General features: G+C 39.3%; 1 protein-coding gene across 1 annotated transcript in view; it reads right to left on the reverse strand.

Annotated features, from left to right (window-relative positions):
* The window catches only part of LOC140526983 (major urinary protein-like), a 34,977-nt gene that overhangs the window by 942 nt on the left and 7,422 nt on the right, over positions 1-26,613 (reverse strand). The window contains exons 2-5 of the mRNA XM_072643603.1: positions 5,664-5,797; positions 3,095-3,202; positions 441-542; positions 192-234 (exon numbers count right to left, since the gene is read on the reverse strand). Of these exons, the coding sequence (XP_072499704.1) occupies positions 192-234; positions 441-542; positions 3,095-3,202; positions 5,664-5,709 (299 nt within the window). The 5' untranslated portion in view covers positions 5,710-5,797. The remainder of the gene's footprint in view (positions 1-191; positions 235-440; positions 543-3,094; positions 3,203-5,663; positions 5,798-26,613) is intronic.

Consider the following 26,613-nt stretch of genomic DNA (forward strand, 5'->3'; position numbering starts at 1 on the left):
TGTATATACATATATGTGTATCTATATGTATGTATGCATATATGTATACACACATACATATACACACATATGTATATATGTACATACAGACACACACACACACATGCAGTTGAAGACCCAGAGCAACCTGCTGTGGTTTTCTAATGAAATATGACTCTCAGGCAATAATCCCACAGTTGAAGAGAACAAACCTGCATGCCAGGGTGAAGTTCCTTATCACTATTTCACATCGATCTGTAGAGACAAAGCAGGATACCAATGATTCTCAGACATGAATCTTTCTCAGAGTTTTCTGTCACTATCCCAAAGTTAAGTGAACTAAGCTTGTCTGAGTGAGGAAAAGGGGAGTCAAACTGGGAATGATTCCATTCTATGAAATTCTCTCCTCTAGGTCACAGATGGAAAATGAAGAATTAGAGACAGAGCTGAGCAGAACTTACCATCCTTGGAGAAATCTATAATTTGATCCTTCCTAATTCCAAAACGTTCACAGATTTCCTCAAATTCCTTCTTTATTTCATCTGGCAGATCTGGATGTTGGCCTGTAGTTAAAGTGAACTGAGAATGGTTCCCAAATCTCTCTCACTGATCCATTTCAACCATACACAGTAAAGGAGGTAGCTAGATGAATGTGAAATGCAGAGTACCAGGGAAAGGGCCTTTGATCTAGGCAAATGAGTTAATATCTTTGCGAATTGGAGCTAGCATGTGTCCCAGGATTTTTTACACCAGTTATTTAAGGAGGAAAGAGTATACCTTGTGGATTTATTAGTAAGTCAATTAACAAACATTTATTAATCACTTACTATATACCAAGTACTATGTTAGGCATTAGTGATGCAAAAAGAATGGAGATGTAGCCCTTTCTCTCAAGGAGATTACAACATACTGAAAAGAAATATCTTCACAAGTAAATCAAAGCAAGTGGTAGCCCTGAGGCAATAAAGTCCAAACTTCTATTACATAAAAAACAGGAAAGACAAATAACAAGTAAATTTTAATGGGGAGAAGGGAACTAGAGAATCCAGGGGGTGGAGATAAGAATGTAGGGGAACCTAGTATGGGCAACCAACAGTTATCTCAGTTATTTCAGAGACTGAGAGAAACTGTGAGGCATGAGGTGAAAATCTGGGATGTCAGGGCCATGTGATACAACATGAGGAGAAACATAGGATAGATTCGTATTTCTGAAATCATTAAGATGAACAGGGACTTTTCAGAGGAGGAAATTAAAGATATCTACAATCATATGAAAAAATGCTCTAAATCACTTTTGATTAGAGAGATGCAAATCAAAACAACTCTGAGATACCACATCACACCCATAAGACTGGCAAACATGACAGAACAGGAAAATGATAAATGTTGGAGAGTTTGAATACTAATTCATTGTTGGGGGAGCTGTGAGCTCATCCAACCATTCTGGAGAGCAGTTTGGAACTATGCCCAAAGGGCTACAAAAATGTGCATACCCTTTCACCCAGCAATATTGCTTCTAGGACTCTATCCCCAAGAGATCATAACAATGGGAAAGTGTCTCACATGTACAACAATATTTATAGCAGCACTCTTTGTAGTTGCCAAAAGCTGGAAATCAAGGGGATGCCCATCAATTGGGGAATGGTTGAATAAATTATGGTATATGAATGTACTGGAGTACTATTGTGCAATAGGAAATGATGAACAAGAAGACTTCCGGGAGGCCTGGAAGGACTTATATGATCTGATGCTGAGCAAAAGGAGCAGAACCAGAAGAACTTTGTGCACAGCAACGACCCCAGTGTGCGAGAGCTTTTTCTGGTAGACTTGGAACTTCCTAATAAAGCAAGAACTTAAAAAAAAAATCCCAATGGTTTTCTAAGGCAAAATGCCTTCCACACTCAGAGAAAGAACTATGGAATTCATTCGCAGAATGTAGCAGACCGTGTGTGTGTGTGTGTGTGTGTGTGTGTGTGTGTGTGTATTATGTTTTGATTTGTTATATGATTTCTTCCTTTTATTTTAGTTTATCTACATAGCATGACTATAGTGAAAACGTATTCAATAGGAAAGTATATGTAGATCCTATATAGAATTGTATGCTGTCTTGGGGAGGGAGGGAGGTGGTGGTGGGTAGCTGTGGTGGTGGGGTAAAAATCTAAGTTTTATGGTAGTGATTGTAGAACATTAAAAAAATAGTAATAATAAAAGAGTCAAATAGAAAAAAAAGATTCCTGGACTCCTGATTACTCATCTCCCTTTTGCACATTCCTTCACTCTCTCCCAAGGAGGACTGTATCCTTCCCAAAATTTACTATCTCTTAGGAGATTTGTTCTTCCTGCTCCCTTGACTTATGATCTCATTTTAGGATAAATATGATTAAGCATTCCATTGTCAACCTATATTTGTCCTTCTGTGAGTACACCCCAAAATGACAATAATGGAGCATCCAGGAGGGAAGACACATAGATTTAATGGGCCAAGAATAGAGCAGATTCCTCCTCAATCACATTTCCATTACAAACTAGAGACTTGGGATCAACAACAGGTAATAATTAAACCCAAATTTACCATTTTTTCAGAGCAGAGAGAAAGAAAGATTTGCAGTAGGACCTCTCTCTGACTCTCATTGTCTCTCTCTGTCTTTCCCTCCATTCCTTTCTTTCTGTTTCTCCTTCTCTTTCTGTCTGTCTTTCGGTATCTTTGTCTCTCTTCCTATCCCTCGTTCCTTCTCTGTTCATCTCTCCATCTCTCTCTGTCCCTGGCTCTCTGGCTCTCAGTGGCTTTGTCTTTCCCTCTCACACACACTTTCTTTCTGTCTCTCAGTCTGTTTCTTTCTCTCTTTGTCTCTCTGAGACCTTGCTCTTGCAAAGCTTGCATTGAACTTAAGCTTTAGAGCTGCCTTCAGACGTTACTAAAAGGAAGCTCAACATGGACAGTTTGCTGTACTGAGAAGCTTTTTTGTTCCCCCTGATCTCAGGCATTGTAAATTGTAGTCAAACACAGTTTGGGCCACCCTCCAAAGCTCCAGTGCTACAACTTATTTTCCTTTATTAATGATTTCATGAAAAAGACAAGGGAAATTGTATTACTGCAGAGTCATAGGATACATACCAAAGAGTTCTCCCCAAACAGTCACCTCTCCATCTTTGATATTAAACAAGATATATACCACATGGTCAGAGCCTAAACTTTGAATGGTGAAATCATTGTGTCCATCATCTGTGAAGTCATTAAAAAAGCAGGTCAGAATTTTGAAACTACAGGAACAAAGGCAAAGACTTGAGGCATATTAGTAGTGAAACTTCATGCAAGGTCCTTTCCCAGGGTTTTCTGGTAAACCCTATTCCATCATGAGCTCTGCTATTCTAAACAAACTGTAATTTTATTGCTACATTATACTTTTTTCAACATTCCTTTTACATGCCTGTAGAGTCACAAATTGTTAGAAACGGAAACCATTTAGCCCAAACATCTCAATTTGTAGATGAGGAAACTGAGGCCAAGGAATGGCAAAAAAAAACTTGCTCAAGGATACACTATGGGTTAATGACCATTCCAATCTCATAATGGCTAATCAGACCTCTAGAGCTCTGTAAGGGGAAGAGAAGATTAAAGGGTCTCATCTAGGCTTGCACAGTGCAGTCATGATGTAATTAAGACAGGATTTTGGAGCGACATTTCCAAAATGGCTTTTTTTTTGGTATAGTTTCTAATCCTTTTCTACTTCTTTGTTACTCACTTCGTCCATTAATTCACTGCAGAATAATACTGAAAGACATTGAGATGTTCATTTATACTTATATTCCACATGCATGTCACCATCTTCTTTGATGAATGCAGTCACAGAAAATGGAACACATTTTCCATTTTCCCTGGAAATGAAAACTAGGATCATAAGAACACTTCATTTTGCCAAAGGAAATTTTACTAAGAAATACCCTAATGTATTAATTTGATTAATTTTAATATTATATGAAAAATATGCACTTTTTCATTCTTACAGTAGCATTATAAACAATACTGAATCTAAGGTGACTTCTAACTTCTTAGAGAAGTTTGAGTTCACCATTTAAAAGTTGTTGAATATTTTAAATTAAATTTGTATGGCTTGAAAAGTCAGAATCTCTGTTATCATGAGTAATGTTGACATTTAATTAAAGAAAATACTTCATTAGAGAGAAGAATTCTCTCTTTAGTAGTTATGAAATAAAAATACTTTGGGATAATCAGTGGGCTTTCCATTACTCAACTGAAACTGGATCTGGATTCAAATATTGGTTTATCCCCATTCTAACTGTGTTAACTTTGGCAAGCAAGTCTTTTCAATTTTCAGAGAATTTAAGTTCTCATCAACTAAATAGGGACATTATTGTTCTGCCTTTAACCATAAGCTCCCTGTGGAGAAAACCTATAACTTCTTTAAAATGAAAGAACTATATATAAATATGAACTAGTTATTGTATTTTGTACTCACAAAATCTCAGAAGAAGAGCAAACAAATATTATCCCAAGGTAATTAATTTAATTGAAATGATCTAAAATATTTCATATTCCTTTTTTAGGAAAGATAGAAAAATAGATGGGAAAAAATGAAAGGACAAGAAAGAATCAAAGGCAGGTACATGTGAAAATATAAATTACCTGGAAAAGGTTTTTATATTTGTATTTGACAAGAATTTCTTGGAAAACAGGAAAATAGTCTGGCAGAGATTAGGTTTAAGACAATGCTATACTGTAAATTTATGTGATAACTCAAAGGGACATATAGTTGAATATTAATGGTCATAAAAATTAGCAGCAAAGTATATTAAACACCTTCACAAATACACTCCAGAGAATATTTTATATCAAATGAAACTGAAGAGTTTTTATTTGAACAAAGAAAAATAACTAGGATGAGAAAGGAATCAGTCAGTTGGGGAGAAAAACAAAACTTTGAATCAAATACATCTAAGTTTAAAATACTCAAACTACATAGAGAATGAATACTAATACATAAGAACCAAAGACTTTGCTCACTAGAGAAAGTTGAAGAATATAAAAATAACATTTATAAAGTCTTTATTAGGTGCCAAATACTGTGCTGATCACTTTGCATATATCACATCATTTGATCACCATAAAAATCTTGAGGAATGCATATTATTATTACTCTCATTTTACAGGTAAAGAAATTGAGTCAAATAAACGTGGAATGACTTGAGTAGAATTCTGGACTAATTGTATGCAAAGTTGATGCCTATGAATTGGGGAAGGGCTAAATCAGGTACTGCAAATTTTCTTCCTCTCTCGTTCTGCTTTTTGTGTTCTTAGCAGAGGATTCTCAAGTATCCCATCTATGCTAGGAAATGGAGACTGGTGACTGAGGGAGTTTGGAACAAAAGGAAATCGTAGGTCCCCTAAAGGGTGAGATTCAAAAGATCAGAACTTCATATAAAAATACTTTTAATTGACATTACCTTTCACCCCTGCATATAAGCTTCAAGTTTGTGTGTAGTGTATTAATTTCTGTTTCCTTAAACACTTGCCCTTTCTGTTCAAAAAACCAACCACATCCTGGGAACTTCATCACTAATTGACTCCTGACTCAGTCTTTGTGGGTTAAAGGATGCCTGAAGTATTATTTTCCAGGATTTTTTCCCCACTTCCACATCCACCAATTAACTCAGGTAGCACTTACCTTCTAAAGAAGTCTCCATAAAGAATTTCATCCTTTCCACTGACATATTGCACAAAGACACGTAAGCTACCTTCTTCCTCAATTTTACATGTCACATTTGAGGCCAATGCAATAGTGTGCCACTTTCCAGTAAGCTGTGGAAAAGTATTTAGATGGGAAATGAAAAAAGACATCCCTGGTCACATGAGAACATGATATTTTTTAAACTAAGAAGGGCCATAGTCCCATCCCTCATTATACAACTGAGGAAACTGATACCTCAAAAATGAAGTATATCTTTACCCCAGTCCTACCCAGTTCACACATTATCTTCATAGTAAAGCAATAAGCTCAGGAGACTAGGATTTAGGTAATTTGAGTTCTGGTCAGGCTCTGATACTAATTCACACTGTGACTTTTGGCAAGTTACTAACCTTTTTGTGTCCTAGTTTGTTCATTTGTCCAATGCAAGGGTGAGGAATCTGAGGTCTAGAAGCCACTTATACCCTTCTAAGTCTTTGGGTGTGGCCTTTAGACTGAATTCAAGTTTTACAGTACAGATCTTTTTATTAAGGTGTTTTGATCAATGAAGTTTCCATTCAGTCCAAAGGCCACACTTCATGACCCATGACACATATGGCCTTGAAACCTCAGGCTGCTCCAACTTCTCCCTCCCAAGCTTCCAGTCCCTCTTTCCTTTGTTCCCCCATGATAGGTCTAATTATATTTGCACTGTGTGTTTCGTAGCATTATTCTACTGATGACAGTATTCCCCCCTCATATTACTATGTAACCTGGACTTAGATATGACTGGTAATTTCTTTATTTATTTGGGGAACATGAACGATCTCTACTGGAGTCTTAAAAGTGATTCTCCTTTATTATTTTCAAAAGATTTGTGTTCATTCTCTGATTCTAAACACTTGTGAAATTGATTCTAAACACTCATGGTCATGGGGGATTCTCTTTCCCTATAGATTACCTGGATGTGAGATTATTCCTCATCACAGAATTCATGTGGCATCTAATCCCAATATATGTGCAGAACAAAAGACCTGAAGCTACTGTTTGAACACTACCAGCAAAATTGATTTAAATGGTAGGTCACAGGAAAGGAGACTTGGTAGAATATTGTCACCAGAATCAGAGAACATATATTTCCATTACAGTTGTTTTTTTTTTTCTCTTTTTGAAAGAATGACATCTCAGGATTTCAGCACATTAGAGTGAGGAAAATTTTATAGGTCACTCAATGCTGATGCATAATTTGTTCTATGGGTTTTTATTTTTGTCATTTAAAAGAAATGGGGGGGAGGGGAGTGCAGAGCCAAGATGGCAGAGAAGAAAGATACACATATGCTACCACTTACCTCACAACCCATAAAATCCCTGTAAAGAAGAACTCTCAACAAATTCTAGAGCAGCAAAAGCAACAGAACAATGGAGTGGAAGAAATTTCTATCCTAGAGTGACCTGAAAGACTAATGGGAAAGGTCTATCGTGCACCAGATGCGGAGCAGAGCCCAGCCCTGTCTTGGCCACACAGTACCAACAGATGCAGATCTGAGTAGGCTTCGGGGACAGAATCTCCAGCAGCATCGCAGATCCTTCAACCCACAGGTGCCAAAGGTCAGTGAGAGGATCTTTTCAGCTGGCCAAGAAGGGAGCAGAGTGTCCCCATAACTTCAGCCTCTTCAGGTGGCAGCAGTAGAGGCAGCAGCTGATGGGGCTTCCAAGCAGGCAGTAGCCCCCATCCATTGTTGAAGGTCTCATTGTAAACCCCCTGAGGGAACTGAGCCCTGTGTGGCAGCCCTGCCCCCCCTGAGAAGCTGATCTTATTCTCACACTGAATTGCAGCCCTGCCTCAACCTAAAGCCCCTGAGAGATTGGAGCAGCTCATCTGAATCTCATCCCCCCAGTGCTGGCTTGGTGGAACTGGAGGCGAGGTAGTTGTGGGGGAGAGACTCAGAAGTCAAGGAACTGGCTAGGAAAATGCCCAAAAAAGGGGAAAAAATAAGACCATAGAAGGTTACTTTCTTGGGGAACAGGTGTCTCCCCCATCTTTTCAGATGAGGAAAAACAAGGCATACTCTTAGAGGAAGTCAAGGCCTCTGCCTCCAGGGCCTCCAAAGGGAACTTAAATTGGGCTCAGGCAATAGAAGACCTTAAAAAACAAGTTAGCAACTTACTAAAGGAGAACCAAAAATGCTGAGGAAAATAACAGCTTTACAAAGAGGCTAACTCAATTAGAAAAGGAGATCCAAAAGGCCAATGAGGAGAAGGTTTTAAAAAACAGAATTAGCCAAATGGAAGAGAAGGTTCAAAAGCTCACTGAACAGAATAATTCATTAAAAGAGAGAATTGACTTCAGGGAAATGAATGACTATGAGTTAAACCAAGCAGTTAGCAAACAAAAACACAAATTTGAAAAAATAGAAGATAATGTGAAACATTTCATTGGAAAAACAATTGACCTAGAAAATAGATCCTGGAAAAACAAATTAAAAATTATGGGACTACCTGAAAGTCATGATCAAAAAAAGAGCCTAGACATTATCCTCCAAGAAATTATCAAGGAAAACTGCCCTGATGTTCTAGAATCAGAGGGTAAAATAAATATTGAAAGAATCCACCAATCACCTCCTGAAAAAGACCCCAAAATAGAAACTCCTAGGAATATTGTGGCCAAATTTCAGAGTTCTCAGATCAAGGAGAAAATATTGTAAGCAGCTAAAAAGAAACAATTTGAGTACTGTGGAAATGCAATCAGAATAACACAGGGTCTGGCAGCTTCAACATTAAGGGAACGAAGGGCTTGGAATGGGGTATTTCAGAGGTCAAAGGAACTGGGATTGAAACCAAGAATCACCTACCCAGCAAGTCTGAGTATAATACTTTAAGGGAATAAATGGTCATTCAATGATATAGAGTATTTTCAATCATTCATATGGAGGAAAAAACCAGATCTGTATGGAAAATCTGACTTCCCAAGACAAGAATCAGGAGAAGCATGAAAAGGTAAACAGGAAAGAAAAATCATAAAATACTCTCTAAAGGTGAACTGTTTACATTACTACATGGAAAGAAAATATTTACAACTCTTGAATCATTTCTCAGTATTTGGGTAGATGGAGAGATTGTACATACACACACACACATACACATATATAGACAGAGAGTACAGGGTGTGTTGAATCAGAAAAGACGATATCCACACACACACACACACACACACACACACACACACACAAATAAAAATTAAGGGGTGAAGGAGGAAAATATCGGGAAGAGAAAGGGAGAAATGGAATAAAGCAGGCTATAACTCTTCAAAGAGATAAGAAAAATCTTGTTCAATGGAGGACAAAAGGGAGAAAGTGATAGGGGAAAAATGAAGCTACTCTCTCCACGTGTGACTGAAGGAGGTAATAATATGCTCACTAAATTTGATATGAAAAATTATACCACACCACAGGAAAGTAGGAGAGGAGGTGACAAGTGGAGTGAGGGGAAAGTTAGAAGGGAGGGCAAATGGGAGAAGGAAGTCACTAAAAATAAACACTTCTGAGAAGGGACAAGGTCAATTGTGGGAGGAGGAATAAGGGTGGATAGAGTAGGACAGAGGGCAATATAATTAGTATTACATAACATGATTATTATGGAAGTCTTTTGCAAAACAATGCATATTTAGTATGTATGGAATTGCTTCCCTTCTCAGTGGGGCTGGGGAGTGTGGGGGAGGGAGAGAAGTTGGAATTCAAGGTATTAGCAAATAATGTTGAGAATTTTTATTGCCTATAATCAGGAAATAAGAAATACAGGGAATGTGGTGTAGAAATTTATCTTGCCCTACAGGAAAAGAGAGAAGATGGGGGTAAGGGAAGGGTGGGGGTGTGATAGAAGGAAGGGTACATTGAGGGAAAGAGTAATCAGAATGCAAGGTATTAGGAAGTGGGGGGAGGGGAGTGATGGGGAGGGAAATTGGACATGTTGCAAAGTGAGGTAAAAGCAATTAGTATTAAAACAATAGACTGAATTAACTACTGAGAATAAGTCAATGGCATCTTTAGTTTGGGGAAAAGAATTTTCGTCTAAATTTCCTAGAGGAAGATAACCTTGGGTAAAATTTGGCATTGATGGAAAAGTTAAGGTTTTAATGGTAAATTTGATTTTATGATTGTTATTTAATCAGGAACTAGAACATGTATAGATAGGCATGTAAGCCACTTAAGACTTGCTTCAAAAGATGCTCTTTAGCCAAAGTGAAATTATAATCATATTTGAAACCTGCTTATTGGAACCTGCCATTTTTAGATGCTATGGGACAATTAAGTGATTGTTCTTCTGAGTCTAACTCCAGGTACAGATAGCAAGAAAGGCCTTCTGAGCCTCCAATCCATGATGCCAGTAAGCTGGTGAGATGCTGGTATGAACCGCAGAAGGTGATCTCATGAGAAGGGTGGGAGAGTGGCTGTTCAGCCTGGGCTGAGGTAGGATTCTCCTGACTCAGTTTCCCCACTGACACCTGGCAGACTTTAAGCCTGACTGAATGCAAGTGGACAATTTAATCCAGCCTGAAACTGACATGAAGTTGGGGAGATATTGTATCCCTGCAATGTCCCTACTCTTGGTGGCAATTTCCTATACTCCAAAGATTTGTAAGCTTAATACCAAGTCTATTCAATTATAGATTATTGGTAGGAGAACATAAGAGGTTAAGTCAAAAATTAAGCTATTAGGCATAGGACTTTAGACCAATAACAATAAGTTAGGGTCCTTTAATTCTTAGTAATATTGTGGAGACAATTAGTTGAAGAGCTTGTGAGGTTAGCAACATAAATATTATTTGTGTCTCAGTTGATTAATATGTTTTAAAAAATTCTTTCATGGTACATATCGTAAATACTTTAAAAAGAAGTATCACCTGACCAATAGTTTGAATTATTTTTTCTGTTTTAAACCGTGTTAAAAATGAAAAATAAAATTAAAAAAAAGAAATAGGGCATGGACACATACTCATATGTAATTTCATATTTTCTGCTGACTTTAATCATTGGTAGACAACACAACTATTAAGAAGGACAGTACTGAGTGAGAAGACAGAAATGCATATCTTTTCCTTTCAACTGCAAGTCCTGTTTTTGCTTTGTCCTGCCCAAAGAGGCTCTGTTTTCCTTACCAGTTACCCTTACATCTTGTGCTAGACAACTCTATCACCTTGTTCCCTTTCTTGCTTACTTGTCTTGCTTGAGTCTTTTACAATTATTTTATGGGCCTGGAGGCCACAGACCAGGGCCAGCCCCACAGTCACCAGTAGAATCTTCATGTTCCGAAGGGTTTCTCTTTGATATTTCAACAGCACCTGAATATGAAGATGGTGATGAATTCTCTGGCTCTCTGGTCAGCTGCCCTTTATACCTCATTCTGGGCCTGATTTCTTGATGATGTGGCACTAAAAGGACACTAATATTTCAAAGCATACTTTATGTGGTATCAGTGTTAGGTTTGGCCAGCTTCTTCAGATCAGCTCTATGTCTATCCTGAGACCAGAAAATACAGCTCCTATGTTTTTTGTCCTCATGTCAGTCAGGCAATTAACTTCTCAGAAAGGATTTCACTGAGGTCACCATTTGGAAAAGTACTGAAACTTGCCTACAAAGCACCTAATATACATGCAGTCTTGTCTTAGGTAATGTGAGAAGAGTACTCAAATAAAGAAATGTCCCTCATCACTATTTGGGAACTTTCTATCTGTAGAAATTCAATAAGCATCTTTTAAATGCCTACTGTTCGCAGAGCCCAATTCTAGGCATTTTCCAATCTGAGATGTTTGAACTCCATGTCCTTTGTGGTGCAGAGAATGTGGTACACAATAAAATATTCTGAAGACATTGTTTTTTCTGGTCTTTTCTTTGAATTTAGGGGTATAGAGTGTTCCCAGAGTTGGAACTGATTCTATGAGTATAGATCATCAACTTCTTGAGAATTTATCTTCATAAAGATTTATATGGTGGTATTGAGAGGTTAAAAGACTTGAATAAGATCACTGTGCAACTGTATATCAGAGGACTTGTTCTAGTAATCAATTTAATTTTGCCCTAAAGTAAAATCTTTTTCAACTTAACATACATTTATTAGCACTCTGTTATGTTCAAGATTCTGTAGTAGATGATAGCCAAACAAAGACATCAAGAAAACAATCTCTTCTCCCAAGGAACCTTTATATGACCAGGTGAAGTTTACAAAGTGTATATTAGAAAATAAATAAATCATTCACACATATTTATATATAATATTTTATGTCAAATAATTTCTTCACAGTGATATTTTGCCTCATTATTAGTAGAGAGATCATTCCTCAGGAAGGATGATCTTTTCTTAGAGGGAACCACAAGGTAGGGCTGAGGAGGGAGAGAAATCCATTTCTCAAAGGCATGGTGTCAGAAACTGTGTTCCACATTGTGAATCATTAGCAATCCACTTTGACTAGAATGAAGAGTGTGTGAAGAGGAATATTATGATTAAAAAATGGGAAGCTAACCTAGACCCAACCTATGGAGTGATCTAAAGTGCAGCTGCAGAAGACAATGTGTGTTTTGTCCTGTAACACTCCCTCAGAATCATCATGGAGACACTTTCCCAAAATCCACCAGTCACTGACATTATGGGACTGCGGTATCAGGGAACAACTGCTCACTGCCCTGAGACTAATGTCCAGAAGGTTCTCTAGAGTCTGGGAGCCCACTGAAGCAGCAAAACCCTCTGACTTTGTAAAGACTTAGATGCTCTTGCTGCTTTTTATTTTCACCTAGAGCTGGAAAACTGTTTAAGGCAAGTAAATCCCTGCAGGATCTGAGGAAAGTGTTTGAAGGCTATCAGAATCCTGTTGTGACGAGCCGAAATGGTGTTAGTACTATCCAGAAACTGAGAGGGGATATTCCTCAGAGGTTTGAAGCATTGCCCTCTATCTCCCTCCTTAGTTTGTGAGGGGTAAAGCCCTCAGAACATCAAGAGAGCTGAGGAACTTCAAAATTCTCTGATTTACTGGAAAGGTTGTCCCAGAAGTCGTTTAGACTGGTTCAGTACCTATCCAAGGGATTATACCTAGAAATCTGCAGGTCCCAGGCTTAGGCCTTCTATATCAGTGACAGACTACAAATGACTGCTTTACTAAAAGGAATTTAACATTAGTCCAGTAGCTGTAGAGTGGCAGAGAAATATTAGTAGTAGAAGAGAATAGCAGTTTTATATTGGGTTAGAGAGACAAAGAAGAGAGGCAGACAAATCATGGTCTGCACTATTTCTTTTCAGCTCTGGTCTTTTCATCAAGAATGCTTGAAAGTCCTCAATTTCATTGAAAGACCATTTTTCCCCTGAAGTAGTATACTCAGTTATGCTGGGTAGGTGATCCTTGGTTTTAGACCTAGTTCCTTTGACTTCTGGAATATCATATTCCACGCCCTTCGATCCCTTAATGTAGAAGCTGCTAGATCTTGTGTTATCCTGATTGTATTTCCACAATACTTGAATTGTTTCTTTCTAGCTGCTCGCAATATTTTTTCTTTGACCAGGGAACTCTGGAATTTGTCCACAATGTTCCTAGGAGTTTCTCTTTTTGGATCTCTTTCTGGTGGTGATTGGTGGATTCTTCCAATATCGATTTTGCCCTCTGGTTCTAGAATATCAGGGCAGTTTTCCTTGATAATTTCATGAAAGATGATGTCTAGGCTCTTTTTTTGATTGTGGCTTTCAGGTAGTCCCATAATTTTTAAATTGTCTCTCCTGGATATATTCTCCAGGTCAGTCGTTTTTCCAATGAGATATTTCACATTATCTTCCATTTTTTCATTCTTTTGGTTTTGTTTTGTGATTTCTTGGTTTCTCATAAAGTCATTGGCCTCCATCTGTTCCATTCTAATTTTGAAAAACTATTTTCTTCAGTGAGCTTTTGAATCTCCTTTTCCATTTGGGTAATTCTGCTTTTGAAAGCATTCTTCTCCTCATTGAATTTTTGAACCTCTTTTGCCAATTGAGTTAGCCTGTTTTTCAAGGTGTTATTTTCTTCAGCATTTTTTTGGGTCTCCTTTAGCAAGGTGTTGACCTGCTGTTCATGCTTTGACTTCATGTCTCTCATTTCTCTTCCCAGTTTTTCCTCCACCTCTCTAACCTGATTTTCAAAATCCTTTTTGAGCTCTTCCATGGCCTGAGCCCATTGAATATTTATTTTGGATGTTTGGGATACAGAAGCCTTGACTTATATGTCTTTCCCTGATGGTAAGCATTGTTCTTCCTCATCAGAAAGGAAGGGAGGAGATATCTGTTCACCAAGAAAGTAACCTTCTATGGTCTTATTTTTTTTGCCTTTTCTGGGCATTTTCACAGCCAGTGACTTGACTTCTGAGTGTCCTCTCCACACCCACCGTGCCTCCAGATCTGCCCAGCCAGGGCTTGGGGGCTGAGATTCAAATGCTGCTTCCCAGCCTCAGGGTTTTTGGCAGGGGTGGGGCTGCTATTCAGTGTGAGATTAAGTTCAGGTGCTCAGGTGGGGGCAGGGCTACTGCAAGGGGCTCGGTTCCCTCAGGGGGTTTATGCAGAGACCTTCAACAACAGATCCGAGCTCCTGCCTGCTTTGGGAGCCCCTGTCTGCTGCTGCCCCCACTGCTGCCTCCTGAGGTGGCCTGAGTTATGGAGACACCCTGCTCCCCTCTTGGCAAGCTGAAAAGGCCCTCTCACTGACCTCTGGTGCCTGTGCATGGAGGGATCTGCTCTGCTGCTGGAGATTCCACCCCAGAAACCTGCTCGGATCTGCTCCTCTCAGTGCTACTTGACCAAGGCAGGGCTGGGCTCTGCTGTGGGTCCAGTGTGCAATGGACCTTTTGGGTCAGTTTTTCAGGTTTCTCTGGAACAGAAATCTCCCCCGCTCCATTATTCTGTGGCTTCTGCTGCTCCAGAATTTGTTGGGAGTTCTTCTTTACAGGAATTTTATGGGCTGTGGGTTCGGAGCTAGCATATGTGTATCTTTCTACTCTGCCATCTTAGCTCCCCCATCTGCACTATTTCTGTAAAAGATTATGTCATTGGGGCGGAGCCAAGATGGTGGAGTAGAAAGACGCACATACACATAGCTCCGAACCCACAACCCATAGAACGGCTACATGGAAGTAACTCACGGCAAATTCTGCACCCAGAGGCCACGGAACATTGGAGCGAGGGAGATTTCTGTTCCGGAGAGACCTGCAAACCTCTCGCGGGGGGTCCTTTGCGCTGTGGACTGGGCGCCGGGACTGGGAGCTGAGTGCAGCCCTGCCGCGGTAGCGGCACCCAGAGGAAAAGATCCAAGCAGGCTTCAGGGACGGGATCTCCAGTGGCCACGCGGGTCCCTCCACCCACAGAGGGACCTGCAAACCTCTCGCAAAAGGTCCGTCTCGCTGCAGACGCGGAGCCCAGCCCAGACCTGCTGCGGCCATGGCACCGAGAGGTACAGATCCGAGCAGGCTTCAGGGACGGGACCTCCAGTGGCCGCACAAGTCCTTCCACCCACAGGTGACGGGGGTCAGTGAGAGAGTCTCTTTGGCGGGTCGAGAGGGGAGTGAGGTGCCCCCATAACTCAGGCCCCCCCGGGAGGTAGAAGCTGAGAGGCGGCTGCAGACCAGGGCTCCCCAAGGGGGCAGGAGCCTGGATCCATTGAGGAAGGTCTGTGCATAAACCCCCTGAGGGAACTGAGCCTGAGAGGCGGCCCTGCCCCAACCTCAGCACCTGAACTTAATCTCACACTGAATAGCAGCTCTGCCCCCGCCAAAAGCCCTAAGTCTGGAAGCAGCATTTGAATCTCAGACCCCAAAACGCTGGCTGGGAGGAATAGGAGGCGAGGTGGGTGTGAGGAGAATATTCAGAGGTCAAGTCACTGTCTGGGAAAATGCCCAGAAAAGGGAAAAAAAATAAGACTATAGAAGGTTACTTTCTTGGTGAACAGGCATTTCCTCCCTTCCTTTCTGATGAGGAAGAACAATGCTTACCATCAGGCAAAGACACAGAAATCAAGGCTTCTGTGTCCCAGCCCACCCAATGGGCTCAGGCCATGGAAGAGCTCAAAAAGAATTTTGAAAATCAAGTTAGAGAGGTGGAGGAAAAGCTGGGAAGAGAAATGAGAGACATGAAGTCAAAGCATGAACAGCAGATCAGCTCCCTGCTAAAGGAGACCCAAAAAAATGTTGAAGAAAATAACACCTTGAAAACTAGCCTAACTCAATTGGCAAAAGAGGTTCAAAAAGCCAATGAGGAGAAGAATGCTTTCAAAAGCAGAATTAGCTAAATGGAAAAGGAGATTCAAAAGCTCACTGAAGAAAATAGTTCTTTCAAAATTAGAATGGCACAGATGGAGGCTAAGGACTTTATGAGAAAACAAGAAATCACAGAACAAAGCGAGAAGAATGGAAAAATGGAAGATAATGTGAAATATCTCATTGGAAAAACAACAGACCTGGAAAATAGATCCAGGAGAGACAATTTAAAAATTATGGGACTACCTGAAAGCCATGATCAAAAGAAGAGCCTAGACATCATCTTTCATGAAATTATCAAGGAAAACTGCCCTGAGATTCTAGAACCAGAGGGCAAAATAAATATTCAAGGAATCCACAGAACATCACCTGAAAGAGATCCAAAAAGAGAAACTCCTAGGAACATTGTGGACAAATTCCAGAGTTCCCAGGTCAAGGAGAAAATATTGCAAGCAGCTAGAAAGAAACAATTCAAGTATTGTGGAAATACAATCAGGATAACACAAGATCTAGCAGCCTCTACATTAAGGGATCAAAGGGCATGGAATAGGATATTCCAGAAGTCAAAGGAACTAGGACTAAAACCAAGAATCACCTACCCAGCAAAACTGAGTATAATACTTCAGGGGAAAAATTGGTCTTTCAATGAAATAGAGGATTTTCAAGCATTCTTGATGAAAAGACCAGAGCTGAAAAGAAAATTTGACTTTCAAGCACAAGAATGAAGAGAAGCATGAAAAGGTGAACAGCAAAGAGAAGTCATAAGGGACTTTACTAAAGTTGAACTGTTTACATTCCTACATGGAAAGACAATATTTGTAACTCTTGAAACATTTCAGTTTCTGGGTACTGGGTGGGATTACACACACACACACATGCACACACGCACACATACATAGAGACAGAGTGCACAGAGTGAATTGAAGAGGATGGGATCATATCTTAAAAAAAATGAAATTAAGCAATGAGAGAGAAATATATTGGGAGGAGAAAGGGAGAAATTGAATGGAGCAAATTATCTCTCATAAAAGAGGCAAGCAAAAGACTCGTTAGTGGAGGGATAAAGAGGGGAGGTGAGAGAAAAACATGAAGTCTACTCTCATCACATTCAACTAAAGGAAAGAATAAAATGCACACTCATTTGGTATGAAAACCTATTTCACAATACAGGAAAGTGTGGGATAAGGGGACAAGCAGGGTGGGGGGGATGATAGAAGGGAGGGCCTGGGGAGGAGAGTGCAATTCGAGGTCGACACTCATGGGGAGGGATAGGATCAAAAGAGAATAGAAGTAATGGGGGACAGGATAGGATGGAGGGAAATATAGTTAGTCCTATACAACACAACTATTATGGAAGTCATTTGCAAAACTACACAGATTTGGCCTATATTGAATTGCTTGCCTTCCAAAGGGAAGGGGTGGAGAGGGAGGGAGGTAAAGAAGTTGGAACTCAAAGTGCTAGGATCAACTGTCGAGTAATGTTCTTGCCACTAGGAAATAAGAAATACAGGTAAAGGGGTCAAGAAAGCTATCTGGCCCTACAGGACAAAAGAGAAGATGGAGACAAGGGCAGAGAGGGATGATAGAAGAGAGAGCAGATTGATCATAGGGGCAATTAGAATGCTTGGTGTTTGGGGGGGAGGGGAGAAAAGGGGAGAAAATTTATAACCCAAAATTTTGTGAAAGTGAATGTTAAAAGTTAAATAAATAAATTTAATTATACAAAAAAAAGATTATGTCATTAAGGACTGCAGTAAAGAGTCATGAGGAGACCTGGGTACATGGATTTTCTTAATCATGTGTTTAACTGCTGAATTTCTGTAAGTGTAAAACTGAGCCCTGTTAAAGACCTTAGTTTGATAATTTCAAATTCCCCCACTGAATTCTGGGCCACCTGGAATTGTCCTCATCCATATCTGGATGGCTGTACAGGAGAAAGTGAGACTGGAGAATTTGCACTCACTTAAAATCCTTTTAAATTGTATGTCATGGCCTCATTTCTGTGATGTCATGGTTCTCTTTGCAAATGGACAAACAGCAATCTCTGTGAGTAGAAAATAAGTGGCCTACTGGGGGCCAAACTTCTAATTTGACAACATGGTTTCCATTCTTTCTTTCTTTCTTTTCTTCTTTCTTTCTTTCTTTCTTTCTTTCTTTCTTTCTTTCTTTCTTTCTTTCTTTCTTTCTTTCTTTCTTTCTTTCTCCTTCCTTCCTCCTTCCTTCTTTCCTTCCTTTTTCCATTCCATCTCTTTTCTTTCTTTCTCTCTTTCCTTTCTTCCTTCCTTCCTCTCTTTCTTCCTTTCTCACTTTCTCTGTGTTTCCACATAAGGTATCAAGCATTAGCCTGTAGGTCCTCTTGCCAAAGGGAATGCAAATTTTAATCTCTGAAACATTTTTTGGTTTTATTTCTTTTTATCTTAACCCTGCCTTAATCCTTAACCTACCTTAACCAATAACACTCTCAATGTCAGTGATTGGCTAACAATAAGTTCCAGCCCCAGCCCTACTTGGTCACTGCTTAGGCCCTGATTGTCTCAGAATGAATGTAAATAGTAATTACTTATGCTTTGGCCAGATACTCTGAGGGTCTTCCCTTCCCCAGAAAATTTTTTTAAGAAGCCAATCTTTCCCTCATTTCTTATTAAGCCTTTATCACTGAATGGGTTCAATGGGTTAATCACCTCTGTGATGTCATGGTCCTCTTCCAGAAGAAAGGAAAACAGGAGCAATTTTGTAACTGTATGTTCACTCTCCTCCATGGCCACTGAAAGTTCTGGTGATTTTCACTCAGGTTTATGGCTGGACAGTTGTATTTTTAGATTTTGTTCACTTTTATCTTCTGTCAAGTAAAAGGTATGATACAATTACTCGGGTTTTTTTTTTTGCTTTCTTGATTAGCAAAAGGTAATGTTTAATAATTAAAGAAGCAATAGTGGCTGATTTGTTCAAATGGGGAATACATAGGTGGGGGGTAGGAGCTGTAGTGGAAAATCGTCAGTGTATCTGCTTCCCCTCTGAGTTAGGCAAATACCTGAGCAGTTGAGTACTAGCAGCTAAGCTACTTCTCTCATAGAGAAGGTGATATCAGCAGTCCCTGTCAGAGTGGGTACAGCTGAGGTGAAAAAGTCAGCCTTAGCCCAAGAATAGACAGGGTCGAAAGAGAATTGAGAGTAGGGGGAATCAGTACTACATCCAGGCTATACACAACCTCTGAATGTTGAAATATCTTCTTCCTGAAAGAAGAAACTAATGGATTTTTTCACCTCTCCATTTGCAATATATATGAGTACTGCCTTTTTAAACGTGATGTAGCTTAAACTTCTTTTGTTTAGGGTTTCTGTGAGTTTTTAATTTATAAATATTATTAATTAAACTTTCTGGTTCCTAGGGTCCAGCTGAAAAGTGGTGCATATCAAGGAAGAAGTCATCCATTGTGTGCCTAAATATCACAAAGAAGCTTTACCAGGGATCCTTTGAACCTCCAGAGATAGGTCCTTATTGGATCAGGTATACACTTCTTGGAGTTTTTGGACCTCAGGGCTACCTGATCTATTGTCTTGTCTTTCCATGCAAATGTAATTCTTGGCCAGGATGGTATTTATTTTTTATTTTATTTTTCTAAGGGATGGGAGGCACTAGAAATATGTCAGTCACTGATTATGCCTTGGAAAATATACAGGAGGCAGAACACCAAATACCAAGGCTATCTGCCAAGGCCTTAATCATGATTGTAGGGTGAGAGAAATATCCTCAAGGCTGTGGTCAGAAGCTTTTATCTGGCAGCAGAACCTACTCAGCTCTTCTCTTGTGAACTGTGTCCACTGGGAGATATGAGGGGGGGAAGGGATTGACAGTGGGGAATGAGATCATCTACCTGATCTAAGATGCTACCTGTGTTGATCTAAGATGCCCAGTGTTGAGATAACTGAGAATAGAAGTGCAGAGCAGAAAACACAGACAAATTTCCCTCTGCTTTAAGCATCAACACAGGTAAAAGTTACTTTTTCCAGTTAGATTTTGTACTTCCTTTTCCATTTGTCCAGTTATCCTTTTAAATTTTTCTGTGATTTCTTTTTTTCATATTTTTCAAATCATTGGCCAGTTTTTCTTCTATTTCTCTACTTTGGCTTTTAAAATCCTTCTTCAACTCTTCCAAGAATGCTCTTTGTGCTTGGAAGCAGTACATATTCCCTTCTGAAGTTTCAGATAAGAGTACAGTCTCAATGCTGACCTCTTTGGTATTCATGTTTTGGTCCTTGTCCCCATAGAAAGATTCTAAGCTCTTTCTTTTTCTGCTTTGCTTCTTACTCATGATGATCACCCTTTTCCTGGACTTTAAAATAGATCTCTGCTTCTAGGGCATGAAGGGCTCTGTCAAACAGTTCTCATGCCTTGAACTTGAGGCTTTGTGTGTTGTGGCCTCTGGTTCTTTCAGCTAGAAGCAAGACGCTGCAGTTTGCCTGCTGCTGAGCTGGGTGGCATGAGAAAGCAGAGGCCACATGAAGATTTTCTTGCTTTACCTCGAGATGTCCTGGAACTAGCTGTATTAAGTGTGGGGGAAGGGTGGTCTGGCTACAACAGGTTTCCTCTGCTGAGCTAGAGCATAAGCAAGCTCAGAGGTTGGTGATTGTGGCTGAGCTAATGTCTTCTCAATTCCCCTGGGGTATTGAGGCACGACTGTGGTCCTGGTGTTGATGGTTGGGACCTCCACCCCCTCCCGCCCTTGAGCTTAGGATCTTCTCTCAGTAAGCTGAGATAGGGATGTCTGCGACCACTCTGGTCTTGCACTGGTCCCCTTCAGCAACAGCAAGAGATATCCTCCTTAGCGATTTTCCTAACCTCACATACTAAGAGACTGTTTGCCCCCTTGGCTGATCCCACAGCTATAGGATTTTTTGGGGGAAATATTTTATGGGTCTTTCAAGATAAGCAAGGGGAGGAGGGAGCATTTACAGATCACTCCACCATCTTGACTTCTGGAAGTTCAGGTAGGTGACTTACAGACAATTAATCTGCTGGCTGATAGTCTCAGGAGCATCTGCTGCAGATTCCTAGGGTTCTGTGGCTCTCTCTTGCTCAATTTCGCTGAACTCCCATCCTGGGCTGATATGCCCAAGATTCCGTAGTATAGCCCCTGCCTCAGACGCTCTGGGGTTTCCTGCTTGGCCCTGCCATGTTAGGGACCGTGCTGATACAGCTTGTGTACTGTGTGCTCCTCCAGCCCCGCACAGTGGACCTTGTTGTGGACCTTCCAGTCTGTCCTGGGCTGTGAGTCTGCCACAGTCTGTCTCTTATTGACTTCTGCCCCTCTAAAATCTGGTCACATTCTCTCTTTAGTTGGATCTAAAGGGGTTTGTCTAAGAGCTTAGGTGAATAGTTGCTCTCACTCGGCCATATTGGCTCTGCTCCCCTCTCTGCTCTCAGAGTTGTTTTAATTGGCATTTCTCTAATCAACAGTAATTTGAAGCTTTTTTTCATATGACTACAGAGAGCTTTGAATACTTCATCTGTAAACTGTTTGTTCATATGCTTTGATCACTTATCAGTTGAGGAGTGGATTGTACTCTTATAAATTTGACTTAGCTCTGTATGTGTTTAGGAAATGATGTCTATATCAGAGAAACTTACTATGATATGTTTGACAGTTGTGATTAGTATACATTTTTCTCCATCCTATTTTCTCCCTTTTTGTCCCCCCATCTCTCTGTCTCTCTGTGTCTCTCTTTCTCTCTGTCTCTCTGTGTCTATCATTCTCTTTTCATTCTGTCCATCTTCAAAAATGTTTTGCTTCTGACTACTAGTTGCCTTAATCCTCCTTCCCTTTAATCATCTCCTCCCTTTTCTTTCCTTCTTATCCTCCTCAATTCCTGTAAGTTAAGATAGAATTTTGTTGTACACAACTGAGTATGTTTGTTATTCCCTCATGGAGCTAATTATGATGAGAGTGAGGTTCAAGAACTTTCCCCTACCAACCTGCCCCATTTTCACTCCATGGTAAAAGCTCTTCCAGTTCTGTTTGATGTGACATAAAATGTAATTGGAAAAATATTACTTAAAAAACCACTTGGGGAGGAAAAGAAGAGAAACAAAGAAGAGAGAAGGTTTTTACTTAGGATAGATGAGTTGATAATAACCGACCATAGATACAAAGAAAAATGCACAATTCTTTAGTTCTTGCAAAGCAGTTTTTAAACTGAATTTTACAATAGAAATTATAGGTTAAAAGTGACCAAGAGGGAAGATAATAAGCATGTATGTGATGCTTAATTTGTTATAACATCTCTTTGGGGCATGTGTTATTATTATCCCTATTTCATAGGTGTGGAAACTGAGGAAGACAAAGAGTAAGTGACAGACTCAGGAACACACAGTTAGTAAGTATCTGTGGCTGGATTTGAATTCAAGTGTTCCTGACTCCAGGTCCACTCAGTCTATCTACTGTGCCACCAACTGCCTCTAGGAAATTCACAATGAAGATAAATAAAACATGAGTTTAGTAAGAAGGCACCTAGTTATCCGTGATACATCCAAGTCCTCCCTCCTAAATTAACTACATCCTCAAGTTCTGAAAAAAAAAATGAGTGGATAAGATTACTGAGTGACTGAAAGAGGTATTTGAAAAGCTAAGGGGAAAAGTAGGAATATCACATGATTGGAGAAGGGCATAAGTCTTGATTTTCTGAAAAGAAGAATGAATACGGGAATAAGTTACAGATCAGTGACTTTGATTTTTATTCCTGGGAAAACTCAAGGATATATCATTAAAAAGATGATTTGTTAGCTATTTAGAAAGGGAAGCAATAATTGCACAAAGCCTATAAGGCTTCCTAAAGAATAAACCATGCTAGACTTACTTCATTTCCTTTTTTCACAGTATTACCAAACTAGCAGATGAAAGGAATGCTGTGGACATAGAACTTAATTCAATTTTAAGAAAGCTTTTGATACAGGGTGTCATATTATTCTTACAGAGAAGAAAAGTTATCTATTGGACAACAAGTGAATCAGAGTGATTCAGAAATGGATAGCTGCATTTAAAGAGAAATTTTTAAGGGGTTAGTGGCAATATAGCAGGAGATTTAGTGACATACCCCATTGATCTGTCTTTGACTCAGTGTTTCTGAACATTTTTCCCAATGGCCATGAAAAAGCTATAGATGATATGCTCATCAAATTTGTAGATGACAAAAAACTAGGAGGGAGGAATAATTAACAAGATAAAAGAATCAAGATCCAAATCTCTAGGGATAAATGCACAGGCTTGCCCTTTGATATAAAAGCCAACTTTACAAGTATAAGATGAAGAGTCATAGATATACAACAGTTGTTCTGAAAAAATGTGGCTGTCTACTACAAGCTCACTGTAAGTCAGAAGTAAGTTGTAGTACCTAAAAAAGCAAATTTTGAACTACATTAAGAAGGGCATGACTTTTAGGAATAGGAGGTGAAAGTCTCACTTCTCTCTGCTGTCATTACACCTTGTCTGGTGTGCTGTGTTCAGTTTTAAGTATCATATATTATATCCAGTATATAAAAAATGGATAGAGGAAGACTTCTAGGATTGTGAAAGGACTTTTGTCAATGATGTATGAATATCATTTGGAGGAACTGATGATACTTAGCTTGGAGGAGACAATATTCAGGGAGGAAATAATTGCAGCATTCCTGTATTTGTAGGGGTCTCATATAGAAAAGGGATTATGCTTACTCTGTTTGGTCATAAAAGTAAGAACTAGGAACAAAAAACAGATGTTATAAAGAGGATTATTTAGGCTTGATGTTTAGAAATGCTTCCTAACAGAGGCATCCAAAATTACAATGAGCTGCATCAAGAAAATGGTGCATTCGCCTTCCTTGGAGGTTATCAAATAAAGTTTGGATAGGTAATTTTCAAGCATAATTAATGAAGATTCATTTCATGCATAGATTAGATATTATGGTCACTGAACTCCCAACTCTCAGATTTTGTGACTCAGTGATTTGTATGTTACTAGGGCATGTGATCAGTGAATTTAGATTTCTATGGAGATAAAGATTTCTTAGGCAAAGTCAGCCCTGAGTGCCCTCTCAAAAACAACTCTCAATGGACAAATAGTACCTATATAATAAGGAGATAACTTGCTTTTGAATGGATAAATAAAAGTGGTAAAATGAATGGATAAAAAGATCACTTTGTAGGTATTTACTATATACCAAGTGCTAGGGATGCAAAAATAAAATTGGAGACAGTCTCTATCCTGAAAAGATTTGAGTACCCTGTCTCAAGATTTATACCACCACAACTCCAGACAAAAATAACCCAAATCTAAAGTAATTAAATATGCATCAAAATGGGGGTATACAGCAATATGCCAAAGTATAAACCATTTGGTAATAACATCAAAGAGTTAAATTAGTTTGTGCTTTCTCTCCTTTATCTTAACTACCCAGTCTCTATCTTCCTCCTGTGTGCCAAGGACAGTCAACACAAATTATCTGATTGATTCATGTTTCAAGTTCTGACTGTCAGGTCCTCTACTTAGTAATTTCATGACAGTATCTCAGACTGACCTCCATTCTCTCCACAACACACACAAGGTATAACAGGTAGAAAGCACTATTCCTATTTATCCATGTGACAGAAAAGGAGGGCACAATTCAGTGGGGAAGTCAAAGATGGTGCAGTGTAGATCTGGCTAAATAGGAATAGGTTTCATGTCTGAGGGAAATGTCCCTATGAACTCTTGGTCAGTTTTCTCCTAGAAGTTTGGATTGAAGGCTGGGAACTAGCTAGACTTTCGTGTCATTCTCAAGATGTGTATGAAAACCATAGCAATAGAAATAGAAGGCTTGAAACTATTAAGAGGATCATTTCAGACAAATTATCAGCAATGGGTGATGAGAATGAAATGGACTCAAAAGCAGAAAAGAAGTCAAAAAAGAAGAAGACTGGTCTTAAGAAAGCTGTCTTGAGAGAGGTTCCTAGAATATCAACCATCCATTAATAAAAATGTATAAGAATTGCTTTATCTTACTACCATTTTTTTACTGTGTTACTCTAGGTGTTCTTACTCTGGGTAAGTTAATATATGCCTTTGCTTTGTGTTAATTGTGTCTACTGGCCAACTATTAAGGATGAAAACATCATTTGAGATGTGAGAGCCAATTTTGGGAGAATAGTTCCATAAAATATCTTTTAGTAATTTTGAGAATAATCACCTCCTTGAACATCCAATCCGAAATCCAGTAAGTACCATACTGGTGCTGGGGAGAGAGGGTAGCTTAGGAAGAGTATTAAGTAAGGAAGGTAAGGAAAGACTCATTGCATAAAGCTATGTGGTATAAGCATTAATGACTATGATGCAAAAACTAAAGCAATTAAAAGCATGTACAGATAAAATTCTATCAGTTGAAGAGGTTTAGTGAATTCCCATAAACCTGATGATACCTATTTTGGCTACTGCTCACCTCCTCCAGATTCCCAAAAATATTTGAGACACAGTGTACCGTACTTAGCATTTATCATCCATTTGCAGGCAAGAGTTCTTCCTGTGATAAGGCTGAGAAGAGAGGGGAATAATATGCCCCTTGGGTTTGCAGGAAAGAACAGAAAGCAAGTAGAAATTATGACCCTCTATATTAACAATTCTTTGGAGGAAATAGGACTGGTTCACAGAAATACAGGGTTGTTTCATCCTGTGATGGAACTCCTGTGAGACAGTGAAAGATTCCTGGTTAAATAATATCACTAATTGACTTAGGAATTGGAAGTAAGAGGTGGATCTTGGAACAAAGATCAAAAATTCACATACTGGAGGAACATTTGATCCAAAAGAAGGTAGCTAGGATAGCATAGACTTCAGGATATTCAGTAATATTATCTGAGGTGAAGAGGGAACCCTTTGTGAATAGAATTTGATAAGGATGAAAAGAAGCCAAATAAAAATTCTTATTCCTGTTGTGCCCAGGCTAGGAAACATAGACAGACAATTTTATGTTGTTGAGAAGCACAGAAATCCTTCTTGAATTAGATGGATGCACTTAATGGATTAGATTGTATGAATTACAAATCCAGATTGTCATTTCACTCACCATCCCAAAACCTCACTCAGATGCTCGCCTCATTTCCTAACACTGAAAACCATTCACATCTTTCTCCCAATTCCTTGGTTTGTTCCCTTTCCTTATCTTCCCTCCAAGCCCTATCTCTCTGATCATTCCACATCTTCATATTAATGTCATATACATCTTATGGAAGATAAAGAAAGAGACAAGGAACAGAATTAAAATAGCCTTTAGGAAAAAGAGAATGTGAATCACCCTCACTCCTCCACCTTAAGCACTTGCTTTACTAGAAAATGTCAGGATGACCAAGGAAAGATCAAGCTCTACTGAAGACTCTCACAGCACCTGAAATCCAATAAGGTCTCACAAGCTGATCTATATGTATCCCACTTTATCCATTTCAAGACCAGAGCAGCCTGCTGTGGTTTTCTAAAGAAATATGACTGTCAGATAATAATCCCATTGTTAAGTTTACAAACCTGCATGACAGTGTAAAATTCCTTATCTAAATTCCTCACTTCAATCTGGGGTGATAAAGTAGGATACCAATGATTCTCAGACATGAATTCTTCTCAGAGCTTTACAACACTATCCCAGAGAACATGGAAATAAGTTTTTCTGGGTGAGGACAAGGGAAATCAACAGGTGGT

This window comes from Notamacropus eugenii, chromosome 1 (genome assembly GCF_028372415.1).
Source record: "Notamacropus eugenii isolate mMacEug1 chromosome 1, mMacEug1.pri_v2, whole genome shotgun sequence".
Taxonomy (NCBI): domain Eukaryota; kingdom Metazoa; phylum Chordata; class Mammalia; order Diprotodontia; family Macropodidae; genus Notamacropus; species Notamacropus eugenii.